This window comes from Ictidomys tridecemlineatus, chromosome 3 (assembly GCF_052094955.1).
Source record: "Ictidomys tridecemlineatus isolate mIctTri1 chromosome 3, mIctTri1.hap1, whole genome shotgun sequence".
Taxonomy (NCBI): Eukaryota; Metazoa; Chordata; class Mammalia; order Rodentia; family Sciuridae; genus Ictidomys; species Ictidomys tridecemlineatus.
In genome coordinates this window covers 112,418,098-112,442,791 of record NC_135479.1, presented here as the reverse complement: position 1 = coordinate 112,442,791, position 24,694 = coordinate 112,418,098, and the positions used below count along the sequence as shown (strand labels likewise).

Sequence of the window (24,694 nt, the reverse complement as noted above, 5' to 3'; positions counted from 1 at the left end):
TGCACCCACTTTACCCTTGAAGTCCACTCCTCTCAAGTAAAGTTTATGGTAAGGTGTAAATGATCCTGAGAAACTGGACACTCTGGAAGTCCCCCCCACCCCCCGCAATAAGCATTAAAAGCACTGAAGTATATAGGTTGTGTGTATGTGTATGGCATATTCTCAATATGCACATACATATATGTAAGTGTGTGTATATATGCATGGCTTGCCTTCAACATACATAGAAATATGTAGAATATATGTGTGTGTATACATGTGGCTTGCCTTTTAAATTTAGTAGATCTCATTTAAAAAATTCTTAAAGCTGAAAAAACTGTACAAGATATATGCCTAGGGTAATCTAACAACTCCCTCCACCTCTTTGAATACTTAGAGGCTTGTACTGACCTCCTATTACATTGCCAGCTGTATTGCAAATAAATTATCTGAAAGTAACTGCTTTGTTTACTTCCTTCAGGACACATAATACTTCATGCAATTAATTTACTTGCTTTTTCATTTTTTTCCCATTTCTCTCACCAGAGTATAAATTCAGTGAGAACTGGTTCACCATGTTCATTGGTACTTAACTTGATACAAGGCACAGTTTTCAATTTATATTTATCAGTTGCTCATTGAGGTCTGGTAGGAGACATGGGGAAAATAAACCCATTATTGTGGGAAGAAAGGTATGTTTGTTTATTTTTTTTCTCATTAGGTAGACTGTGTAATTTTTCAAAAAGAAAAATTGAAATACTTAAAACTTAGCACACTGTTAACATTTCACTGTGTGGAGACACTGTACTAATTGCTGGGGATTCAAAGATCAATGAAGGACTGCTCTCAAATATTTGGGCTACTTAGGGAAACAACATTTATATGAGCAATGATGTAGAAAAATAAAACCAGGCAGCATATAATAGCAAATTAACTTAATACACACATGATGTCATTACAGAAAGGGAAGCTCTTTTTTTGGAGGAAATCTTCCTTAGAAAGGTGACCTTTGAACTGTGTGTTGTATAGAATAAAATTTGGTGAGCAGAGAAGTGGAACATAAATCAGAAGACTTTGGAATATTGGGATGCCTATAAAATAGCTTAAGTGCTAAGCAGAGTATCTGGCAATTATTTTTTCTATGTGTTTAGGCAATGATTTAGAGACAAAAAAACTTAGCCATTTCATATTACTTGGGAACAATTTGATATTCAAAAGGTTTTAAATGGTGTTTAGAGATATTGCTATAAAATTTGGAAAATACTTAATATAAAATGGTTTCTTTTTCTAAATTTCCTATTTATGTATGACAGGTGGAAAGTGTAAAAGAGGGAAGGATGTTTGCCAACAAATCTCCTAAATGATATAGATTAATCATTTTGAGTGTGTAAAACCATATTTAGATTTAAGCCTTTAGAGGAGCCAAGAGGATTGGGAAGAATATAGCAAATTTTGGTTTTTCCCCCATCTTAGATGCTTTCATTTTCAGATGCCTAAAATTTTATGAAGAGATACCCAGGGTAATAGTGGATTGTATGAGAATGAGTAGTATAGATAACATATTAACCTAAACAGGTTTCTGAGAGGTGTGAATTGGAAATACGTTACTTTCATTGTTGTTTATAATAATATGAAATTTTTAGTCGGTGTGGAATTAGTAAAATTGTACTTTTTAAAAACTATTTTGCCATTCACACATTTTTAAGATAACTATTGACAAGTCTTGCTAGTCTAACTATGACATGGAGACTATTGCCTGAATATGTGTGAGCAGAGATCATTCTTATACAAAGGTGTTCTTAAATCTGGTGGACTTTGGGCATCATTTAAGGTCTTCTGACCTTAAACACCCAATCTTTGAATTATCACATCATTTTTAATTTGAAAGTATTTTAAAATAGCATCTCACCTCTTGAAATCTAAAGTCATTCTTTCTCAGTTGTTCTAGAAGGAACTAGCATATAGAGGGTAAATTGAGCTAGTCTGGCATGATTAGTGCCCTGAAATAGTGTTTCATTATCAGGTATCTTGGTTGGCTGAAAGATTGAAAGAAGTTTTAAGTCAATATTACCCGACTTACTTCAGTGCCTGTGCTTGGAGAACATGGCATATATTTATTTAGCATGCCACTAAAGCACAAGATGTTATGCTAGAGATCATGTATTATCAATATTTTCTTTAAATTATTAAAAGAGTTTAGAAATATATACATGTATAGTTAGAAAGAGGTTACTATTGGATGGATTAAGTGTCAGAAAGTAACATTATTTTAATAGCTTAAATCAAGCTTTTTAAATTAAATTAATTTTCATTTAATATTTCTTGCTTATATCTCTGATTTCCAAATACTGTGGTAGTAAGTGGCCTAAACATGTTAATCCATCCAAAGGTGTTTGTTGATTAGATGCTTTAAAATTTTGCCCTGAAATACTTATGGTTATTAAGTTTTGTGGCCTAAAATGATCTGAGTTAGAACAATCTACCAATATAAGGTAAGTTTTTGGTTGTAAAAAGTGGCTCACGGTGGAAACAGCTATTTCTAAACTTTCTATTCTTCCAGTGGTGTGATGGTAAATCCTCTGGGACCTGCAGCATCTCTTGTTGATTGCTCTGAGCTTCGCGAGTTGTACAGATCACCAGAAATGCCTTTTTTCTGTGGAGCAGGCCTTGATGCTTGGGTTGCTCCCCAAATGGGAACATGTGTAGAAGGATCATCAAACCATCATGGACAATTTCGGGTCATATTGGATCTATATATGTGGGCAGAAATGGAATTGGGGACAGAAAAATGATGCCATCTAATAAATTAGTTAACCAGAAAAATCTCCAAATCCTACTAACCTTTGCTATTCAATTGTTAGAAAAGGAGAGAGGGGTGGGGAGAGGGAGTGAGACGCGGTGAGGTTTGCATAACAGAGTTCACCTATTTCCCTGGCTTCAATGGATGATCAAAGTTTTGTGGTTTGCTCTTCATGCTGCTGACATTGTTAGAGCCTTGCTGTCCCAAGAAAGGGGATTGATTCTCTGTTGATTTTACCAAAGGAAACAGGAAGAACAGCATGACTCACAAATTATAACCGTCCTTCTTTTCTTCATACAAGAAAATTGGCTTATTCAAGTGAATTGATAAAACATTTAATTGAGAAGAAGCCTTACTAATTGCATTCAGTGGAGTGAAAATGCCCCCTGAAGAAGATCATTTATTGGTTAAATTACATTATCAGTGTGGGCTCACTCAGTCCAGCCGAAGCCCACAGAACAGCTGAGGAGGTTGTGGCGACAAAGTGGAAAAGAGACCTCTGGAGACCAGTTTCGTAGAACTTGATCCACTTGATTACTGCATAGGCAAGCCTTTTATGCATAGTCTGTTACTGGGCCAATTTAGCTGAGGGTCTTAATAATCCAAGGAACTAGCAACACCTTTAAGACTGGCAACCAATGGACTAAAAGGTCAGCCACAAAAAGCAGAAGGAAGGGAACATGCTGTGCACCTGAGGGTGGCCAGATTACCATGGTGATGGGGCTGGTCATAGTCAGTGTGCCAAACCACAAATATCCAGACTCGGTGAGCCCCTCACAAATGCAATATAAGCTGCTTTCTATCTCATAGGCCCAACGTATCAGCAGAGTTTTGAATCTGAATCATCTCATTCTAATGAGATTTACAGACATTCTTTCATTCTCTGTATGGGTAAACTCAATCATTGGGTATCAGTTTGGCTTGATGCTTAGATATACACATATAAAATTGAATTGTGTTTCTCAATGTGTCAATAAAGTTAGGGCAATTTAAGTTACTTTAGTGTGACAGGTTAACTTTGAGTATTCTTATGTTTCATCTTTTTGATGCTAATGATAATATGAGATTTGTGTGTGAGTGTTTGTGTGTATGTGAAGTTGTCAATGTTAGACAAGAGTCCAGTGCTGGATTTCCTGATTAGGATCAGAAAGGGATAGAGATTCATGTTATTGGGCAGGATCATTCCTATAGACTTTTTTTTTTAAATGATACCTTTTATAGCCTTTGTTCAGTGAAAATATACAAAGGTATTTCCTATAAACATGATTACTAAACGTGAGAGAGTTCCATTTGAAAATGTTGCCACCCTGCTACCAAAAGAAATACAAATCATAATTTTCCTGTAGTGTCTTTGGTTCTTTTTGCCATTTATTTTAGCTTTGAGAGACAAGACAGGGTAGCTGAAAAGTGAGTCTGATTCAGGCGAGTTTCCTAGAGGTACCACAATGTTAAAATTGTGTGTTGGGCTTTCCCCTTGATTGTGAGTTCCTTGAGGGAAGACACCATGTCTTACTTGCCAATTTAAATTCACCACCTTAAGGGAGTCATGAAGGAAGAGCTAAATAAATAATTGGTGACCCAATGATCAAATATGATTGATGCTATAATACAATCACTATTGTTTAAAATATGAAATCATTTTGTATAATTTAATTGTGGAATTGTCTTTATAGAATAATTTTTTTAAGAAATTTCTCCAAGGAGGCAAAAATCTGTTTAGTTTAGATTTGATTTTTGTAGTCCAAATAATTTGTAGCTGTATTTAAATGAAAAAAGTACTTACTTCTGCTACACAATCACTTTTATTTTTACTTAATTTTCCTTGTCAGCATTATATTTAAATTGATATGTAATATTTGTACATATTTAGAGGGTACAATATGATCACTTGATACATGTATACAATGCAGGGTAATTAGCATTTCTGCCTCCTCAAATGCTTATCATTTCTATATGTTGCAAACCTTCAGACTCTTCTAGTTATTTTGAAATTTAATTGTTGTAGACTATGATTATCCTACGGTGCTAGAGAATACTAAATCTAATTCCTCCTATCTATCTGTTTTGGTATCTTTTTCCTTCCTTCTCCCTTTTCCCCTTCTTAGTCTCTAGTGGCCACTATTCTACTCATTTCTTCTATGAGATCAAAATTTTTAGCTATTACCAATGAGTGAGAACGTGTGGGATTTGCCTTTCTGTGCCTGTCTTGTTTCACTTACCATAGTATTGTCCAGTTCTATCCACATTCCCCAAAATGCTATAATTTATTATTCTTATGACTAATATTCTATCGTACATTCCATATATGCATAATTTTTAATTATACATTCATCAATTAATGGATAACCTGGTTGATTCCTTGTCGTGGCTATTGTGAATTGCACTGAAAAAATATGGAAGTGCAGGTATCTTTTTAATATGATAAATAGTGTGATAATTTTATTTCTTTTGATTATATACCCAGTAGTGGACTTTCTGGATCCTATGATAGTTCTATTATTAAGCTTTTGAGGAACCTTTGTACTGTTATCCTACCAACTATATAGAGAAGTTCCTCTTTCTCTGCATCTTTGCCAGTATTAGTTATATTTTGGATTGTTGATTATAGCCATTCTAAATGGAGTGAGAGGATATCACATTGTGGCTTTGATTTGTATTTCCCTGAGGATTAGTTATACTTAATATTATTTATGTTAACATGTATATTTCTACATTTCTAAGGAATATCATGTAATATTTTGATACATTTATATATTATATAATGTTCTAATCAGAGTATCTATCTACTCAACATTTACAATTTCTTTTTTCTATGGGGGTGGTACTGGAGATTGAACTGAGAGGTACTCAACCACAGAGCCATATCCTCAGCCCTGTTTTGTATTTTACCTAGAGATAGGGACTCACTGAGTTGCTTAGAGCCTTGCTTTTGCTGAGGCTGGCTTTGAATTCTTGATCCTCCTCCTCAGCCTCCTGAGCCACTGGAATACAGTCTGTGTTCCATGGCTCCTGGCCACTTACAATTTCTTTGTGTTGTAAACATTCAAAGTTCTCTAGCTTTTTTCAAAATATACAGTACATTACTATTATCTAGAATCACTGGATATTTCAATAGAGCAATGGAACTTATTTCTCCTAACTACAACTTGGTACTCATTGATTAACTTTTCTTCATTCTTCTGTCGGCCTCCCCAGCCACTGATAACCACTTGACTCCAAAATGAGTATTTTTTCATATACATGTTGGCAATTTGTATGACTTCCTGTGAAAAAAATGCATGTTAAAATCATTTGCCCAATCAGATTGTTTATTTTTTTGTGGTTGAGTTGTTAATTTCAAATTATGAATATTAGTCCCTTCTTGGAGGCAAATTTCACAAGTATTTTATCAAGTTTTTTTGTTTCAATGAAGACAACAGAATGGATTTCATGTTTGCTCTGTGTATAATAGATTCTGCAGAGAGTTTTAGGAGGCATTCCAAAAGTGTTTTGATCAGTTGTTGTACCATTGAAATTGTGAGGTAAGCTTCCAAAAGAAAAAAAATTGAAAAACTAATCATTTTATTGTGTAGACTTCCATTGGTTGTTCAAATTTTGGTTTTGTCTTTCATAAGTCCTGCAGCAGTTTCTAGACATATCTTCTGGTTTTTCCTCTAAAAAAGTCACTGATTCTTATTAGTTTCAATATAAATTCCAAATGATTGAACTTGACATTTTTAAAGTCACCAATTACTGAGCCTCAGCCTCTTCGTAAGCCTATATTTACTTTTGTCCTCCATGTACCTTGTACATCAACTAAATTAAACTAGTCATTAGTCCCCTGTTACTAGCTGTTTTTCCCTTCAATATGGAATATTTATCTAATCAATATTATCACCTATAAGAACCTTTTCTTTCAAGTTTTGTTGAGATGCTAACCAGCTTGAATTCTCCTCCTCTTACTTATTACATCATTACATCTATAAATTTTAAGGCCTTTATAATTTCTATCGTGTTTTATACACAAGTATCATATGTCCTATTTGACCCTAAGCCGTTTAAGCCCAGAAAACAAATCTCCTTGGTTCTTAACTTCTCCGTGCCTTTTAGAATGGAGCCTTGCATTATAACAGCCTTAATAAACATTGTTTTTTAGGGTTCTGAACACATAGGAACTTATATATAAACTGACAACAGGATTTGAGCACTTAAGATTATGACCACTGTGATATTTCTTTAAAAGCTTTTGGAATGTAGAAATTTATTTATATAAAATGTAATAGTTGTGCATGTGATACCGTAATTTGCAATACAGAGTAAATTACTATAGAAGCATGAATAATTGGGATACTCAGGAAACAGGGTGTTCTGAATAATTTAATTTTCTGGTTAGCTCAGAGTTAAGCAGAAAATCCTTTTTATTTCATTTCTTCTTGAAAAATTCTTTTTAAAATATGCTAATTTCAGATCTTAGCTAAAGAGCATCATTAAAATTTTCTTTGATAAATGAGGATACTAGAATGCCTTTGGGTAATTATTACATACCTTAATTTTTCATTTTACATTGCTATATAAGTAAAAAACAGGGTTTTTTTTTTGCTTTGGATTGTATCTTAAAAATTCTTTTCATTTTACATTATATTGAAGTTCTTTGCATATTATTTTTGAATGGGAACAAATACCTCCTATACAGTCATGTATTGTGTAACAGTGGGGATATGTCTTGAGTAATATCACATTAGGTGATTTTGTCATGTGGAAACATAATAGGGTGTACTTAGAGTAAGATGATCCTGATGCAAATAGGTAATATAAAATTAAGGGACTATGTTATATATGTGGTCTATGATTGACTGAAATGTTATGGGGCACATGATAGTAGATACTTTCACCCTTTATTCATAGAAGGATCCAGTATATGTGCTTTAGCTTCATTTTTAGTTGAATATGTCCCATCTTTTGTTATATATAAATATTAATGAAATATCAGTTTCATTAGATGTGCAATATACTTATATAATGCGTAATATATTTAACCTATGATAATTTTTGCTATTAACTCTTTTTAGCCTTTTTCCCAAGATGATTTCTGTTTTTAAAGTTTTCCTTAATTATATGTAGTTTTGAATTTGCAGTTTATACTGCTTTATCTCTGGCATAATTCTTTTGTCTTTTTTTTTCAGAAGTTTTCACAACTAGAATAATAAAAAATAATAATCATGAACACCAAAGATTTTGTAGTTATTCCGTGGGGAAAGCCTGGAAATTCTGTAAAGCTAAAATATAAGTAAGTACATATATATTTATTTCTTAGATAGAAATAGTTGTTAGTTTTTTGTATATTTTAATTTAAACTCAAATTTTGTTTTATCTACAAGAGAATAGGTTTTAACTATTATAAATCCATTATAGTTTTGAAAACGCAGACTGTGTATTCCACAAGAACCAAAGTGAAAGGTATAAATAAAGTTGGGGCTCATTAGCCATTGAAGCATTATAACAGAAAATTAAAAAAATTTGTAACCCTTATTTAAAAGTTAAAAACAACCATTATGAAATAGAAGAAGAAACTTCAAATAGGAGACTATTAATATTGGAGACTTTAAACAGAGAATAGAAAGCACCTATCCTAGCCCTCTAAATGACTTTTTGTTGACTGCATCTTCCCAGAAAGAGTACTGTCTGTCCAAGATTGACATGCATATGCCTATAGCAAGAGCCACACAATTCTAGGTATCTTGGGAATTTCAGGACATTTTAGGGGTATAGGAAGGGTCAACACATTGGTTCCCTTTGAGGTCCCTAGAGTTACTGGAAACCCTTAGGGGCTTCTCTCAAATATCACTAAGAGCCAATTAGCCCGACCTGGAGACAGAATGCCAATTTTAATCTGGATTTCTGAGTCCTCTGATTCAGATTAATTTCCTGTGGTTATTCCATGTCTTTAGAGTTTTCATAATGTTCTCTCCATATTTAAGATACTGGTTGTAAAAGCATTGTGGAAAGTGATACACAAATATATGGCATTATCATTATTATATATTACCTTCCATGTTGGTGGTAACGGGGGCCATCTAATTACTAGTTCTCCTTTTTTTTCTAGTAAAAGAGAAATGTCCTTTATACATTTAAAAAATATTTTAGTGATATGTTTCAATTCTATGTGTCCATATCTGTAAATATTCATAAAACTGATATTTATTAAGTACATGTTATACACACTGTATTGAGTAGTTAATATAAAAAGAAGTCAGTCTTTGCCCTCAAATAGAGTGCTGAGGATACAAAGAAGTAAAATTACATTGACAATGTAGTATGAAGCATGGTATGATAAATAAACACTGGGAGAATATGGCCCTAGATTCTGGGGCAAGGAGATATCAAACTTTTGTCTGAGAGATGTGGCTGCGAAGGTCAAGGTCTAGATAATGACTAACTTGTAGGCTATAGTGAGGAGATTTTTCTCAGCCCTTCCCCTACTCCATCAGATTAGCATAACCTGTCTACTCTCTGGATTATTGGAAAAGCCTCTTAACTAGCTATTTTGCTTCTGGCCTTGCACCTTCTTTTTTAAAAAACTTTAATTCAAAATTCTTATATTTCTTTTTTTTAATGTAAAAATTTAAAAAATTTATATATGACAGCAGAATGCATTACAATTCTTGTTACGTATATAATCACAATTTTTCATATCTCTGGTTGTATACATAGTATATTCACACCAGTTCGGCACCTTCTAATTGACAGTCCATGATACAGTCAGAATGATCTTTCTAAATAAATGCAAGTCTGATCAGCTCTATTAAGATCCCTTAATGATCCTCATTGTATCTATAATACAAATCCCAGTTCCTCTTTGCTTACAAGGTTCTTCACGATCTGAACACTTTCCATTCAGCAGGTCCATTTCTTGCCACTTTTCTAAACCTATACTTAATTCCTGGTCAGAAGGAACTTTTATTTCCTTGACTTACATATTACGTTTTCCTACCTATATTCGAACTCTACCTTCTTCCTGGACCACTGCTCTCACTCCCTCCCTTTAACTGGCTCAGTTCTTTCTTCCTTTATGTCTCAGCTTACACCAGGAAGTGTTTCTGCTGTCCAGGGCTGGGCTTAGGCAGCCCCCTGCTTTTCCTTGATGAGAGCACCATCACACTATATCACAATAACTCATACTTGGCTGAATTCCCTTCCATTCAGGAAACTCCATTATGTCTTATCTCCTTTCACTTATCTCAGTGCTTGTGTTTAGTAGAAGCTGAATGTCTCCTTCTGAAATAGATATAATGAAAACAAAGACTTTACCTCTATATTGGCCAGCTTATCTTAACTCTCTGGACAGACTGTTCCTCTCATTATTTTTGAGATATCTCCCTGGATTGTGTCAACTTGGGGAAATGCAGTTGACACACTTGTTCTTTGGTGATGGCTTACCACCTCTTTAAATGAGTTCCTTTCTCTGATTTCCATTATTTTTTTGCTTTGGTTCCATGCTATAGTGTGCATGTTTTTCCTTACCACTTGAATTGAGAACACAAATGTAATTATGAAGGGATTTATCATGATAGATAATAAAAGCTAGAGAATTAGGTTGGCTTCTATCTGTAAAAGAGACTCAATGACCAATGCTGATAGGAATCCAAAATTGGGAAGTGAGGAAAATGTCTTATGTTGAAAGCTTGATGAGCTTCAGGTAGTGTTATCAAAATTTCTTGCACAACAATATTCTGTTCAAAACCTCAATAGAGGCTTCTTCCTAAGAAGTCCCAAATCTACTCTGCTGTTATTCTCCTAAACATGATGTAAAGGTAGAAAATTATTTAAGGTTTCCAATCTGTCAGTTCAGCACAAGTGTATATTTTCCCTAGATGGAATAAATAACAGTTTTAAACTACTTGAATTCAACTAGAAGAAAGTGAGCATGGAAATTAGAAAATACTTTTCTGTTCATGTGCAATAGATATTTGAATATATAAAGCCATGGTTCAACCGTAAAATGAATCATGATTTCAAATTTCTAGCAATGTAATAGAAAAAGCAAAGAGTTAAAGAGATACCTTGTTTAAGGAGAATATTAATGAATGTCAAATGCTAACTTTATAAAGATCATGTTTCAAGAAGTCTAAAGGAATTAGTTAAAATATTTCATCCTTTAATTATTAAACCTCTTAATTTAAGAGCAAAAGATCATATGAAATTATTTTGTCTGGAGTTTTACTTATTTACTTCAATTGAATATTCTATATATAAATCTCATATTTCCAGAAATGTTCAAGAACTTCGAATGGAGAAAGTACAGTTAGAATTGGAGAACCAAGAAATGGAAAAGAAATTACAAGAATTCCAATCAACAAGGAAAAAAGAAAAGGAAGAGACAAAGTGGGTGAAAATTTTAGAGAATTTTAGAGGATTAAACTCAGTTATGTAAAGAACTATTTTACAGTGTTATGCTCCAATAAAAATGTGTAGTGGTTGGATATTTTCTGATTTTTCCTAATAAGGAATATTAAATTCCCTCTACTTTTTGTTTCTGTGCAAGTTATATGAGGAACATCGCTTTTTGAATTACCATGATTTTGTTTCTTCTGAACTTCATTTGGTTTTATCCTTTCATATTTCTCTTTGGATATCATATTCCTCAGTAACTTTTGGTCTGAAATGGTTAGGGCAGCAATGGAAACTTTGACCTTTGCTCTCAGAAGATTGGTATTAAGAGTTCATGAAGATCAGTTTATTTTTAAGGCCATGCTTATTTATGAAAAAAATGGGGGGGGAGGAGTTTGCATGAGCATCTGTTAGAATCATTTAAACCCACAGGTATGTCTAAAATGTCTTCAGCTAATACTAGTAAGCTGATAGTTTATTAATAAGAACTCTCTAATATAGTGTTTATATGTATGTTTTACTTTAACTGATACTATTATTTCATTGTAAAAATAATAAATAAAGATGATAAGGGTCAGAGCTGATAGCTGTGTGATGGAAATAATTTTCTTAGCTTGAGGCTGAATCCCAATGCATTTTTCTCATACCACTTTAATGATTAAAAAAATTTCCCCCAAATTATTTTCTTTGTACTTACACAAGTGGATTAACTTTCCAGTATTATGTGATCATAAGTGATGTCATGGATATATTTCAATGTGTATTTTTCTTACATGTAAGGGCGTCTATGGGATAAATTTCTATCCCTGTCATTTGAGCTCAATGTGTAGACAGGTGCTGAGAGACTGTTTTCAAAATAGTCTTCAGCAATTTATAACCATCTTCTAAAGAATGTGAGAGTTTATATTTCCTGTGCTTTTGCTGATATGAAATATTATCAAAAATTTTTACATTAAATTTACTTTTGCTTGGTCATCAAAATGATGACCATTGAATGCCTACAGTGTACCTTCTGAAAGTACTGTTTTTAGAGTCCACCTCTGAGCTGCACTCATGACACACATACATGCTATAAAAATCAAAGCATTGGTCAAATCCAGGCATCACATACTTTCTGTCATCCAGATGACAGCGTTTATTATGTGTTTTACTATTTCCTCTTTATGATCATTTTTAACCTCCATCAATTTGTACTTAATTTGGACTTCTTAATGGATCATGGTATTCATCTGGGAATTGGAATCCCTGGAATCAGTCTCCAAGAACGAGTTTTTCTTAGCTGTGGAATCTTTTTTGGATGATTTTTTTTAAAAGGTTCTAAGGCTTGACTCAGATTTTGGAATGCTTACACTCTTTTCTTTTTCTTTTAGAGAGAGAGAGAGAGAGAGAGAGAGAGAGAGAGAGAGAGAGAGAGAGAGAAAATCTTCTTCTTCTTCTTTTTTTTTTTTTTTTTTGTAGATGGACACAACACAATGCCTTTATTTTTTATGTGGTTCTGAGAATCGAACCTGGGTCCCACCTGTGCTAAGCGAGTGCTCTACCACTGAGCCACAACCCCAGCCTGCTTACACTCTTTTCTAAGGTTACACAGATAATAAATATCATAGCTAGAGTGAGAACATGTCACCCTCTGGTCAGGAAGATTCAAACTACTGTTCTTCTGTTTCTCTTTATTATTTGTTACCTGTGTGAAGTTAGGCAAAGTGTTATATCATTATATTTTAAATAATAATTAGACTCCCTGTCCTGGTAATTTTGATAAATTTTGACGAGGCACAACTAATAATACTTTGAAAAATTGTAAAACTAAAATTTGTCTTAGAAATCTCTGTCACCTTACAATGTGGGAGTTCATTTGAAGTCTTAATAAGAAATTCACAATTTATTAGATCTGCTGAATATATGTGTCTTGTTTTGCCTCCTTTTCGTATTTGCATTTGTGGATGCTTAGTTTTTAAAACTGTATGACAATCTGTAAAACTTCCTATAAACAAGTAAAATTATCTTTTGTCATTGTAAATGTCAAAAAATGAAATTCTTCAGCTCTGTTTGGACATTTCACATCTCCACAAAAGTCACAGTATGACAGAGCTATATTTTAAAATTAGTAAGAATATTGGGCCATTATTGATATTTTATTTTTATTTTGTAGTGGTTTGTTACATGTTAACAGATGAATTTCTATTTCCTGAAACAGTAAATATATATTTGTTTTCATTAAAAGGAGAAATGTTTTCAGTAATTACATTTTGTCTTGTTTATATATATTGAAGGTCAAGTGGATATCATTGGAAATCTGGAAAAGTGAGCAAATTGGGTTATCAATCACCTGTGATGTCACAAAATAAGGGAAATGCCATTAAGGTAAGACGATACTATTGGATTCTCAGGCAATTTGCTAGGCAAGAAGAAATAAGTTATTATTTTAGTTTTTGCATTCTATTCTTTACTCAGGCATCCAGTATTCTTGTTTTATCAATTTTTCTAATATTAGATTTTGATTCATGGAAAGTATGCAACTTTCAACATTTAGATATATTTTGTTTTTAATGTAGACATTGTTTTTCAAAAATTTACCTTAAAGTGTATATTTCCATTCCAAATTTCTCTAAATTCCAAACAAAATTTTTTTCATTCTGTTCAGGTTCAGCTTAAAGTATGTGGAATATAGTCATGTAGTTCTATATCAAGGTGAAGGTTAATGTTATTTGATATAATGAATGATGAACTTTATTCCTGCCATTAGATCATTTCATATTAGTTTACTGATTTATACTTCAATAATAATTATTCTTATATCATTAATGCCATGCATGAAGATACCCAAGAAAAAATGTGTTTCAGTTTCATAGCTACAGATCTGCTTTATCTTTACTGTGTGTTGTAAAATATATCATTGCACTATGTTGCAGATTAAAACCAGGCAAGTGTGCTTATATAAAGAAAATAGCTTTGTTTGTGGATTCTTTAGTACAAGGCTCATGACTCTGTAAGTTTTAACTTCTTCAATTTTTTATTTTTTTATGTACCAATCATTAAACTTTCATTGGGTCACTTGGCATCTACAAACATCTTACTCAGTACCTCTAAACTTTTGACTTCAAAAAAGCATTTGATTCTGTAATGTCACTATCTTAGTGAGATATGTTTCTTTATTTTTGGGGGGGACAGTCAAAGGTGTATAATATACTTGTAATGTTTCATTATCTTTCTGACGTGGTGTTTTTATTTCAGATGATATTGTAAATATAATATTTAAAAATGCTTACTATGCTAACTGAATGTGATTATTGACTTAGTTATTTATTAGCATTTATGAAATGCTTTTTTGGTCTTATAGTTCATCTTTGTTCTCAAGGATGTCCTTATGTAATGTAAAAGATGAAGTGTGTTAAAAATATTTATAGTAAAACTCAATATGTAACTTTTGTATAATCATTTAGTATATGAACACTGTATGCATGAAAAATAATAGCTTAGTGCTAGAAATATTTGAAGGTTTACTATATTTGTAAGGAAAATTATGGATAATTTATAATTTCTGTTCTCAAAAACATTATAATTAAGGAGGGTGAGAGCATAGAGGGCTGGGTTTTGTGGAAGGAGAGCTTAGAACAAGACTGGGCAGGAGATGGGAAGCCTTGAGAATTGTTGAGAATTGTTGGTGTTTTACTTGGTGAATGGAATTTCCTATTTTTTGACAGTTTTTGAATAGAAGGATAACAAGATTAAGGCAATGATTTATGATGGTTTATCATGTTCAAGTATCCATTGTGTTTGGAGTTAATAGTGCATACAGCAACTAGACTCTTAAGTGTTTTAGCATGTAGCACATGAGATAAGAATATATTTCAAGCACAAATGTCTTACACATGTACTTCTATTGATTCACATACATAAAAACTTACCAACATCATGTTAATTATAAAATAAAATATGGAAATTAGTCAAGGGTGAGATAAATATAAATAGATGCATCTTTTATACTTCCTATTTTTTCTGAGATCTCTTGGTCATGCAAGATCACTTGGCTCTGCTACTAATCATCCTTAAACTATTCCATGAAATAGAAAAGGAGGGAACCCTTTCAAACTTATTCTATGAGGCTAGGATTACCCTGATAACAAACCAGATAAAGACACATCAAGAAAACTTCATATTAATATCCCTGGTGAACATAGATGCAAAAAATTCTCAGTAAAATACTGGCAAATTGCATACAAAAACACATTAAAAAGATACCACACCATAATCAAGTGGAGTTCATCCCAGGGATGCAAGGTGGATTCAACATATGGAAATTGATAAATGTAATTCATCACATAAATAGATTTGAAGACAATAATCACATGATTATCTCAATAGAAGCAGAAATTTACTTTACAAAATACAGCACTCATTCATGTTCAAAACACTAGAAAAACTAGGGATAGTGGGAAAATACCTCAATATTGTAAAAGCTATATATATGTTAAACCCAAGGCCAACATTATTCTAAATGGAGAAAACTGAAAGCATTTCCTTTAAAAACCGGAACAAGTAACAAGCCCTCTGTTACTGTTTCTATTCAACATAGTCCTTGAAATTCTATCCAGAGCAATTAGACAAAAGAAATTAAAGGGATACAAGTAGGAAAAGAGGAGCTCAAACTATCTCTGTTTGCCAAGGATATGCTCTTATATATAGAAGACTCAAAAAAAACCCAAAAAAACCCAAAAATACTCCACCAAAAAACTTCTAGAACTTATAAATGTATTCAGCAAAGTATCAGGATATGAAAATTACACCTGTAAATCAATTGTGTTCAGAAATTAGGAATACTATTTTATTCACAATACACTTAAACAAACAACAAACAAAAAACACTTGGGAAGCAATCTAACAAAAGAGGTGTTACTTTTCTACAATGAAAACTACAGAACACTAAAGAAAGTAACTGAATAAGACTTTAAAAGATGAGAAGGTTTCCCATGTTTTTTTTTCTTCATGAGTTTATTATCTTAGGTATTTGTTATAACAGCAGAACAGAGGCTAACACAATATAGTATTCTATACAGCTTAAGGAACACTTTTGATGACTATGGCAAACTTTCCTTCTTTCCTTTCTTCTTTCTTTTCTTTTGCCTTTCTTCCCTCCTTTTTTAATAGATAGAATTAATATTGTCAAAATGGCCATACTACCAAAAGTGCTATTCGGATTTAATGCAATTCCTACTAAAATTCCTATTACATATTCCTGTTACATAGCAGTAGAAAAAGTAGTCATGAAATTAATTTGTAAAACTAAGAGTCCCAGAATAGCCAAAGCAATCCTTAATGAGAAAAAAATGAATCAGGGGCATCACCTACCAGACATTTAATTTTACTAAAGAGCTATAGTAACAAAAACAGGATGGTATTGGCACCAAAACAGACATGAAGACCAATGGAATAACATAGAAGACACAGAGACAAACCCACATAAATACTGTTATCTTATATAGACAAAGCATCACAAACATACGTTGGAGAAAAAAAGATAGGCTCTTCGACAAATGGTGCTGGGAAAACTGGAAATCCACATGTAGTAGAATGAAATTTAACCCCTCTCACCCTGCAAAAAACTCAACTCAAAGAAGATTAAAGACCTAAGTATTAGACCAGAATCCCTGTTAGAGGAAAATGTAGGCCTAACACTCCAACATGTTGGCTTAGGAGCTGACTTCCTTAGTAAGACTCCTAACGTGTAAGAGTATAATGAAAAATCAATAAATGGGATAGTATCAAACTAAAAAGATTCTTTACAGCAAAGGAAACAATCAAAAACATAAAGAGAGAGCCTACAGAATGGGGGAAAATATCTGTCACTCACACCTTCAATAAGGTGTTAATTTCCAGGACAGAAAGAAATCAAAAAGCTTAATACTGAAAAAAAAAAAAAACAACAACAAGTAAGCCAATCAATAAATGGGCAAAGGAACCACACTTCTAAAAAGAAGAAATATTAATGGTCAACATATATATGAAAAAAATGTTAAAAATCTCTAGTAACTGGAGAAATTCAGATTAAAATTACTCTGAGATTTTACCTTGCTCAAATCAGAATTGTAATTAATCAAGAATATAAGTAACAATAAATGTTGGTGAGTATGTGGGGAAAATGTACACTTATACATTGCTGGCAGAACTACAAATTGATACAACTACTCTGTAAAACAATATGCAGATTCCTCAAAAACTAGGAACGAAACCATCATTTGACCCAGTTATATACCATCCATTGGCATATATCTAAAGAAGTTAAAGTCAGCATACTATAGTGATGCAGCCACATCAATGTTTGTGGCAGTGCAATTTGCAATAGTTAAGCTATGGAGCCAACCTAGAAGCCCATCAACAGATGAATGGATGAAAAAATTGTGCTATATATACACAATGGAATATTACTCAGCCATTACTCAAAGAAGAATGACTTTATAACATTTGCAGGTCAATGGATGGATCTGGAAACTATCATGCTAAGGTAAATAAGCCAATTCCAAAAAATTAAAGGTTGAATGTTTTCTCTGACATGTGGATGCTAAACCCCCAACAAGAGCTAGGAGAAGAACAGAAGTTCATTGGATTAGACCAAGAAGAATGAAGGGAAGGGAGGCAGGAATGGGAAAGACAGTAGAATAAATTTGATATAACTTTACTGGGTATATGTCTGTATGTGTGTGTGTGTGTGTGTGTGTGTGTGTGTGTATCACAATGAATCTCAACATCATGTACATATAGAAGAATGTGATCCTAATTAGAATAAGATATATTCCATGCTTCTATAAATATATTCAAATAGATTCTACTGTTATATATAATTAAAAAGAAGAAATAAAAATTAACAAAATTAAAAAAAATTTAAATGTGAGGTGTCCTCCAAAAACTCATGTGTAAAACAATGCAAGAAGGTTTAGAGATGAAATTATTGGGTTATGAGATTATTAACATAATCAGTGAATTCATCCCCTGACAGGGATTAATTGAGTGGTAACTATATGCAGGTAGTTTGTGGCTGGAAGAGCTGGGTCCCTGGGAGTGGGGCTGTGGGGTTTAATTTTGTCCTGGTAAGGAGAGTGCTCCCTTCCCTGCCACCCCTTGTTCCTCCTAGTGTAATGACTGGAGCTTCTTTCCTCCACCACCTTCTTCCACCGTGATGTTCTGCCTCACCTCAAGCTGTAAGGAATGGAGCCAGCTGTCTATGGACTATGAACTCTGAAACTACGAGCTCCCAAATAAACTTTCCTCCTAAAATTGTTGCTGTCAGGTCTTTTAGTGACAGCAGTGAAAAAGCTGACTAAACACTATCTGGAAGTTTATTCAAAGAATCTGGAAATCAGATGAAAGGTGTATGAATTAGAATGGAAGCAGAAGAACTATAAAGGGAAATATTGAACCAAAAATCAGTAAGAAGTCAAACATAATTAATGTCACAATCAGGGTCTAGTAGGAGATAGCATAAAGAGGGGAAGAAAAAGTCTGGACTAAAATTTTAGAAGCTTGTTTGAATTTTCATGTGATAGTTGAAGCTGGGGGAGTGATTGTGTCCCAAAGAAATTGTATAAACCAAAGAGGTGGGATGAATAAGGTTCAAAGAAAACGGGTATGTGGCGTATGGTGGCAAAGACCTTAATGTTGTACTAAATATGTTTATAAGTCAATAGTTAAGCTGTTTTTCCTTTTTAGAGCCTCATTCAGTGCCTATATAATAGCAGTTTATTATTCTCATGCCACAGAGGAAGTAACTTAACTTCAAAGAAGTGAAATAACTTGCTCAGTGTCAAGCGTCAATGTTAAGATTTGGATTGCCAGTCCTTAGGCTTGTTCTAAAATAATTTACCAGCATCCTGGTGAAGAAGGCCAGAGAAGAAAAAGAAAGGCAGGAGCAGAATCTTAGTAGTCCAATTTCACAGAAGATGAAAGTGAAAGAGCGCATTTTTAGAAAATATGTAGATACCAATATTGTCTACTGTGTAGTGAAAACCAAAAAACACTGCAGAGTACCAACTTTGACCAATGTTTCTCAAGGGGGCAATTTTGCCTTCCTGGAGAGACTTGGCAATGACTGAAGACATTTTCAGGTGTTGCCACTGAAAAGTTTTTTTTTGTTTGTTTTGTTGTTGTTGTTGTTTTTGCTAATCTATGTAGTTAATACAAGCCAGGGGTGTTTCAGAACATCCTACAATGAACTAATGAACTGCCCAGTCCCCAGAGCAAAAAAAAAAAATCGTTTGTCCTAAAATGTCAGTGTTGCTGAGGTTGAGAAATCTTGTATTAAACTCTATGGATTAAAATTCTGATTCGGATCATTGGCTCTGTGATCTCAGGCAGGTCATTTAATCTTATATACCTCTGTTACCACATTCATAAACATGCCACATTTGTAACTACTTCACAGAGCTTAGAGCAGTTTGTGAGGTGATGTATGTGAAATCATTTTGTAATATTACTTAAAAATCAAACTAAATGTCTATTTATGGAAAATGAAAATTTTCAAAATGTGAATTTAATGATTAAGTCATTACTAGATGTGAAAGTAGACTTCAAGTAGTTTGAAAAAGTGTGGGAGGCAGTGAATAAAAACTTGTTATGCTGAACATGAGAGCAGAGAACAAATTTTAAGGGTTCAACAAGTTCAAGGAAATGCTTTAATATATTGCTTTTTAGGATTGGGGAAATGATGTAGTCCAGTTTAGAGGCTGAGTTATGTGCCACTGGAGGAAAGACTGAAGACGCAGATGAGAAGTGTCTGTTCCTGGGGGGATAGTCTTTGAAAAGGGGATTCATTTAAGAAGCCTTCACTAAGGAAAGAGAACACATTTTTCTCTGTTGAAAGAAAGAAGAAAAAAAATAAATGGAAATAGAAATAAAATTTAGAGTTTGGGTTTGGCAGGTGATAAGAAAGAATACTGTGGAGGATTACAATTGGAAGCTACCATTCTCGAATGTTGAAGGCAGTATTGTTTTCTCAGATGAAGGAAAGGAAATAGGATAACTTTGAGGTTTTAGGATTAGAGAAAGTTTGGAGTAGCCACTGTAGGAATTGTGATTAGAGTTTAGCAGCAAATGAATAAATGGTTGCTGACAAACCATAAGGGTCTACTGGAGTTATTCAGCATGGATTTGTAGGAAACCCCATGATAGTGTTTCATCACTATAGTTGGTAGACCCAGGAAGTCTAACAGAGGTGATGAGGAGTTAAGGTGAGCACTGAGAAACTCTTGAGTTTGAGATTTTGAAGGCGTGGCCATTCAGAATGCTGCTGGGTGCAGGATTTGGTCATAATGGTGGGGCAGCTGAAAAGGCATTCAGATGTACACAGTAGTCAGCATGCTGGTGGGAGGTCTTCAGTACCAAGATGTCAAGTAAACATGGACACCAAAGTGCCCAACATTATCATCCAGAAATATGATGAATAGAAACACTGAGCAGGTTGCTGAAGTTTAGGTGGAAAGTAATGCTAGGTATTGGTAAAGTCGACAAGTGGACGATGGGACCTTCAGTAGAGGTGACTTTGCTGAATGATGATGGAACAATATTCTGGAAATAGCACTCCGGAGAAATTTTTCTCCTTGTCCGGTGAGCGAAATAAAGTGAAAAAGGAGCTAGTTCCTGTGGAAGTGCTTTGGAGAAACTGGTATTGAACAAAAGGTGGGTTTCAGTCAATGTGACACTTGGAGGGAAATATTTTTCAGGAAGGATTAAAGCACAAGATAGTTAAATGACTATTAATAGGGGTTCGGTGGATTAGTAAGTGTTTTAGTCAGCTTTCTTGCTGCTGTGATTCAAGGACCTGATTATCACAATTGCAGGAGAGGAAAAGTTTATTAGAGGGCTCACAGTTTCACAGGTCTTAGTCCATAGAAGACCAGCTCCATTCCTTGGGGCTCTAGGTGAGGCAGAGTATCTTGGCAGAAGAGTGTGGCACGGGGACACAGCTCACATGTTGATCAGAGAGCAGAGAGAAAATCCACTGAGCAGATAAAAATATATACCCAATGCCGTGCCCCAATGCCCACTTCTTCCAGCCACACCCTACCACTTAAATTACCACTCAGTTAATCCCTATTAGGGGATTAAATCACCAATTGGTTTAACACTCACAACCCAATCATTTCTCCTCTGAACCTTCTTGCATTGTCTCACACATGAGCTTTTGGGAGAAACCTCACATCCAAACCATAACAGTAGGGGAGCCTGGATGGAAAAATTATCAGTAGACAGTGATAAACCTTCAGTAGCAAATTGAGCTGGGAATAAGTGAAAGGAAGGTGAGGAACCGGGAAACGGGCAAGGGAGAAATTAAAAATGGAGACCAGGCAGAGATACACATAGGAGTTATTTGTCAGAGTAGACAAATCAAAGCACATCTCTCCATAGAAAGAGAGAGGCAAAACAGGCTTGGGGCTCTGGACTTTTATTGGGCAGGCTCAGGGATTAGTGCCAGGAGGTCCTCATGTGGGTGGTGAATGGTAGGGTTGGTATGAGGGAGTGGGGAGCCTTTCTCAGAAAGGCCCTTGGGTGGGAAAGCAAAATTTTTCTTAAAATGGCAGCTGACACTTATGATGGCTGTCCAGATGCTAAGCAAGGACCTTACCGTGAGACTATCTGAAAATGTGGCTTGGAGTTTGCGTCTAGTTGGGGACATTTGTGACACTAGGAGAATGAGGACAACAGCATGGCTTGACTCTACTGGCTCAAACAAAATGTCCAGTTGTGCTGCCCTGGCTCCTAAAAGCACTCCTTCAGCACCCAATAGTAGAGGCACAAGTGGGTTAACAAGACATAGGACTAGATCATTAAATTCTTAATGCTGAGTATGTACATATATGTATGCACATAATTGTAAGTGTTTTATATATATATGTGTGTGTATAAGTATGCATGTGAGCATGTACATATGTATCCTTAGTCTAACCCTACTCCACCACCCAACTGGTTCCCAAACAAATAAAAAATCAGACTTGAAGGGATTGTATTTACCTAAAAATAGCAGCTAGCAGCTAGTTTACTGAAATATTTTTATGCAACTTTAATAATTTAAAGTATATATGGCTACATTCATAGAACAGAAAATATTAAACATAGTAATAAAAAGAAATTTAAAATCTTCTTCTAATAATTGTTTCATTTTGCTTTGACACATCCTTTCATTCTGTCCAAGTTGCCTAAGACCATGCTGTTCATATTGTAATTCAGATGTATCATTAAGGCAATCATATTGGATAATTTAGTTATGAAAATGAGATTAAATTATCTGTAACTTGTATAACATTACCAACTTAAAAATAAAAGTGTGATTCATATAAAAATTGATTATTTCAATCCTATTTTCTTTTCTGCTGTGTTTGGTACAGAAAACATCTGAGTAGCTACTTCAAAGAATATGAACAATAAATGCCTCTTCGAAGCAAAACCACAGAGAATAATTAGGCTTAAATTTTCAAAAATGACTGCAGTTTGTACAGCCATAGATATGGAGGCAGCCATTGTTCTCATATTCTCATGTACAAATTGGGCAATTGAGCATGCAAATTGCAAATTGAAAACTGGGCATGAATTGACAGTGTCTGTATAAATGCAAAACATCCTCTATGCTCATTTGTGTACTTTAAATGTTGGTTTTAGTAAGACCAAGGCAAATACACTCAATTGGCAAGTCTGTGTTGTTTCATAAAATGTTAAAAACCAAGGATTTCAAGTGATTACTTACTTGAAATAATCAATAGTGAATCTTATTTACTCCATTTTTGAGCTAAAATGTGATAGATGATAGATAATATATTTTAAGGTTAAGATTATTTTACTAAAACATGTGGTTCCTTAATGTTGGGCAAATAAGATAGTAGTATCCGCTTCTACAGTTTTGTAAGCAGAATAGCTCAGTCAGAATTCAGTTTAGATTCAGACTATACAAATATTAGACTGTGTGTGCTTCAGAAAGCACAGAAATAGAAAAGACTTACTGCACCTTTATGATATTTGAATACTAGCACTTTCTTAAAATTATTTCATGATGAAATATAATGGTTTTTGTTTAAAAATAATTTCTGGTATGTTTTCTAAAAACTGATTTATATGTACAGTATTTGTAAAATTTCTTTGCTTGTTTATGCATTTTCTCTGAAATTAGTTAAAAGATCAATATATGCTTTGATGATGATTTTCTGTTTTTTTATTTATCCTTTCACTATTAATTTTTGTACAAATGTACCAAACTGTTACAGCTTTCAAATATTTGTAATTTAAATTTTCTTTGAAAATTTAAAGAGAACATATACCTGACAATTAATATTTATTTTATTATTACAGCTTTCTACAGGAAACGTGAAATTAAAATTACTGAAGCAGCAGATTCAAGGTAAACAGTTTACCACTGTATTATTAGATGCTAAAGATAGTTTCCATTTTCCTTCACATTTGAATTACATATAAATACTAAATAAATTCTAAAATTGTTCATTCAGTATAAAATTTCACATCCCCAAAATGATGACATTTTGATTTCAAAATAAATTTTATTCAGATTTTTTCATGGGGCTTTATTTTATGTCAAAAAATGTCAAGTTTGAATATGATTATAATAATAATACTTTTCAAAAGTGAGGACTTTCATAGCTCTGTTCCTTAAACTTTAATGAGGTGATCTTTTAACAGGAAAGATAATTTAGCAGTATAAAATTATAAATTAAAATATCACTCTAAGACATTACAAGAACATTTTTAAATTGCTTTATATTTTAATAACTTCTTTAAAAATAGTAAAAAACCAAAATGCATTTATAATGATTTCAAAGGAAATAAGATGTTTTCTAGAGGATAAACTAATTTTTAGTAGTTAACATAATTTGGTAGAATAAATTCTAAATTTATATATATATATGTATATATATTACATTATTTATAAATATGTTTATATAAATATAACATTTATTATAAATGTACAATATTATGCATGTTTAGAAACTTGTTCATGTGGGCTTTGGTTTGACCCACAGGAATGGGGAAATGTCATAGGAATTCTGTTAAGGACACTTTTTTTTAGTATTCTGCGATTCTGAGTGTTTAGTTCAATGAATTTTAAGCAGAGTGGACATGGGTGGATCTATAAAGCCTGGAGCTCACAGGTGTAGGCAGGGGCTCCTGTGAGCTCTACAGTCAACTAACATTATATTTGACTACATGTTATTCTTACAGATAATATCTAAGTACTTTTTGAGAATTTAGAAATGTGCACAGTTAATTACTTTATTAATCAGAAAACTAAACAATGTATTTTAAAGTGATTGGCCTGATATTTCTTTTTCTCAAGAACCAGTGAAACAACCAGCTAAGTATATAATGGAAGATTCCTCTGGAAGTGAAAAACCCAAGATAAAAGGGAAGATTTGTGGACAGTGTGAGAACAAATCTGCTCTACTAGTACGTACATTATTATAAAGAGTTGGAATAGAACTTTCTTGAGTCCTTCTACACCTCCCAACTTCACCTGCTGTGGTAGCCATGGACCTTCTTCCCATTAGCGTGCAT

At 33.5% G+C, this 24,694-nt stretch overlaps 1 protein-coding gene across 2 annotated transcripts in view; it reads left to right on the top strand.

The window, feature by feature from the left end:
* The window catches only part of Zbbx (zinc finger B-box domain containing), a 131,573-nt gene that overhangs the window by 524 nt on the left and 106,355 nt on the right, over positions 1 to 24,694 (top strand). For both annotated transcript variants that reach the window (XM_040270036.2, XM_005332523.3), the window contains exons 2-6: positions 7,942 to 8,045; positions 11,027 to 11,140; positions 13,420 to 13,510; positions 23,477 to 23,525; positions 24,477 to 24,586. In XM_040270036.2, the coding sequence (XP_040125970.2) occupies positions 7,978 to 8,045; positions 11,027 to 11,140; positions 13,420 to 13,510; positions 23,477 to 23,525; positions 24,477 to 24,586 (432 nt within the window). In that variant the 5' untranslated portion in view covers positions 7,942 to 7,977. The remainder of the gene's footprint in view (positions 1 to 7,941; positions 8,046 to 11,026; positions 11,141 to 13,419; positions 13,511 to 23,476; positions 23,526 to 24,476; positions 24,587 to 24,694) is intronic.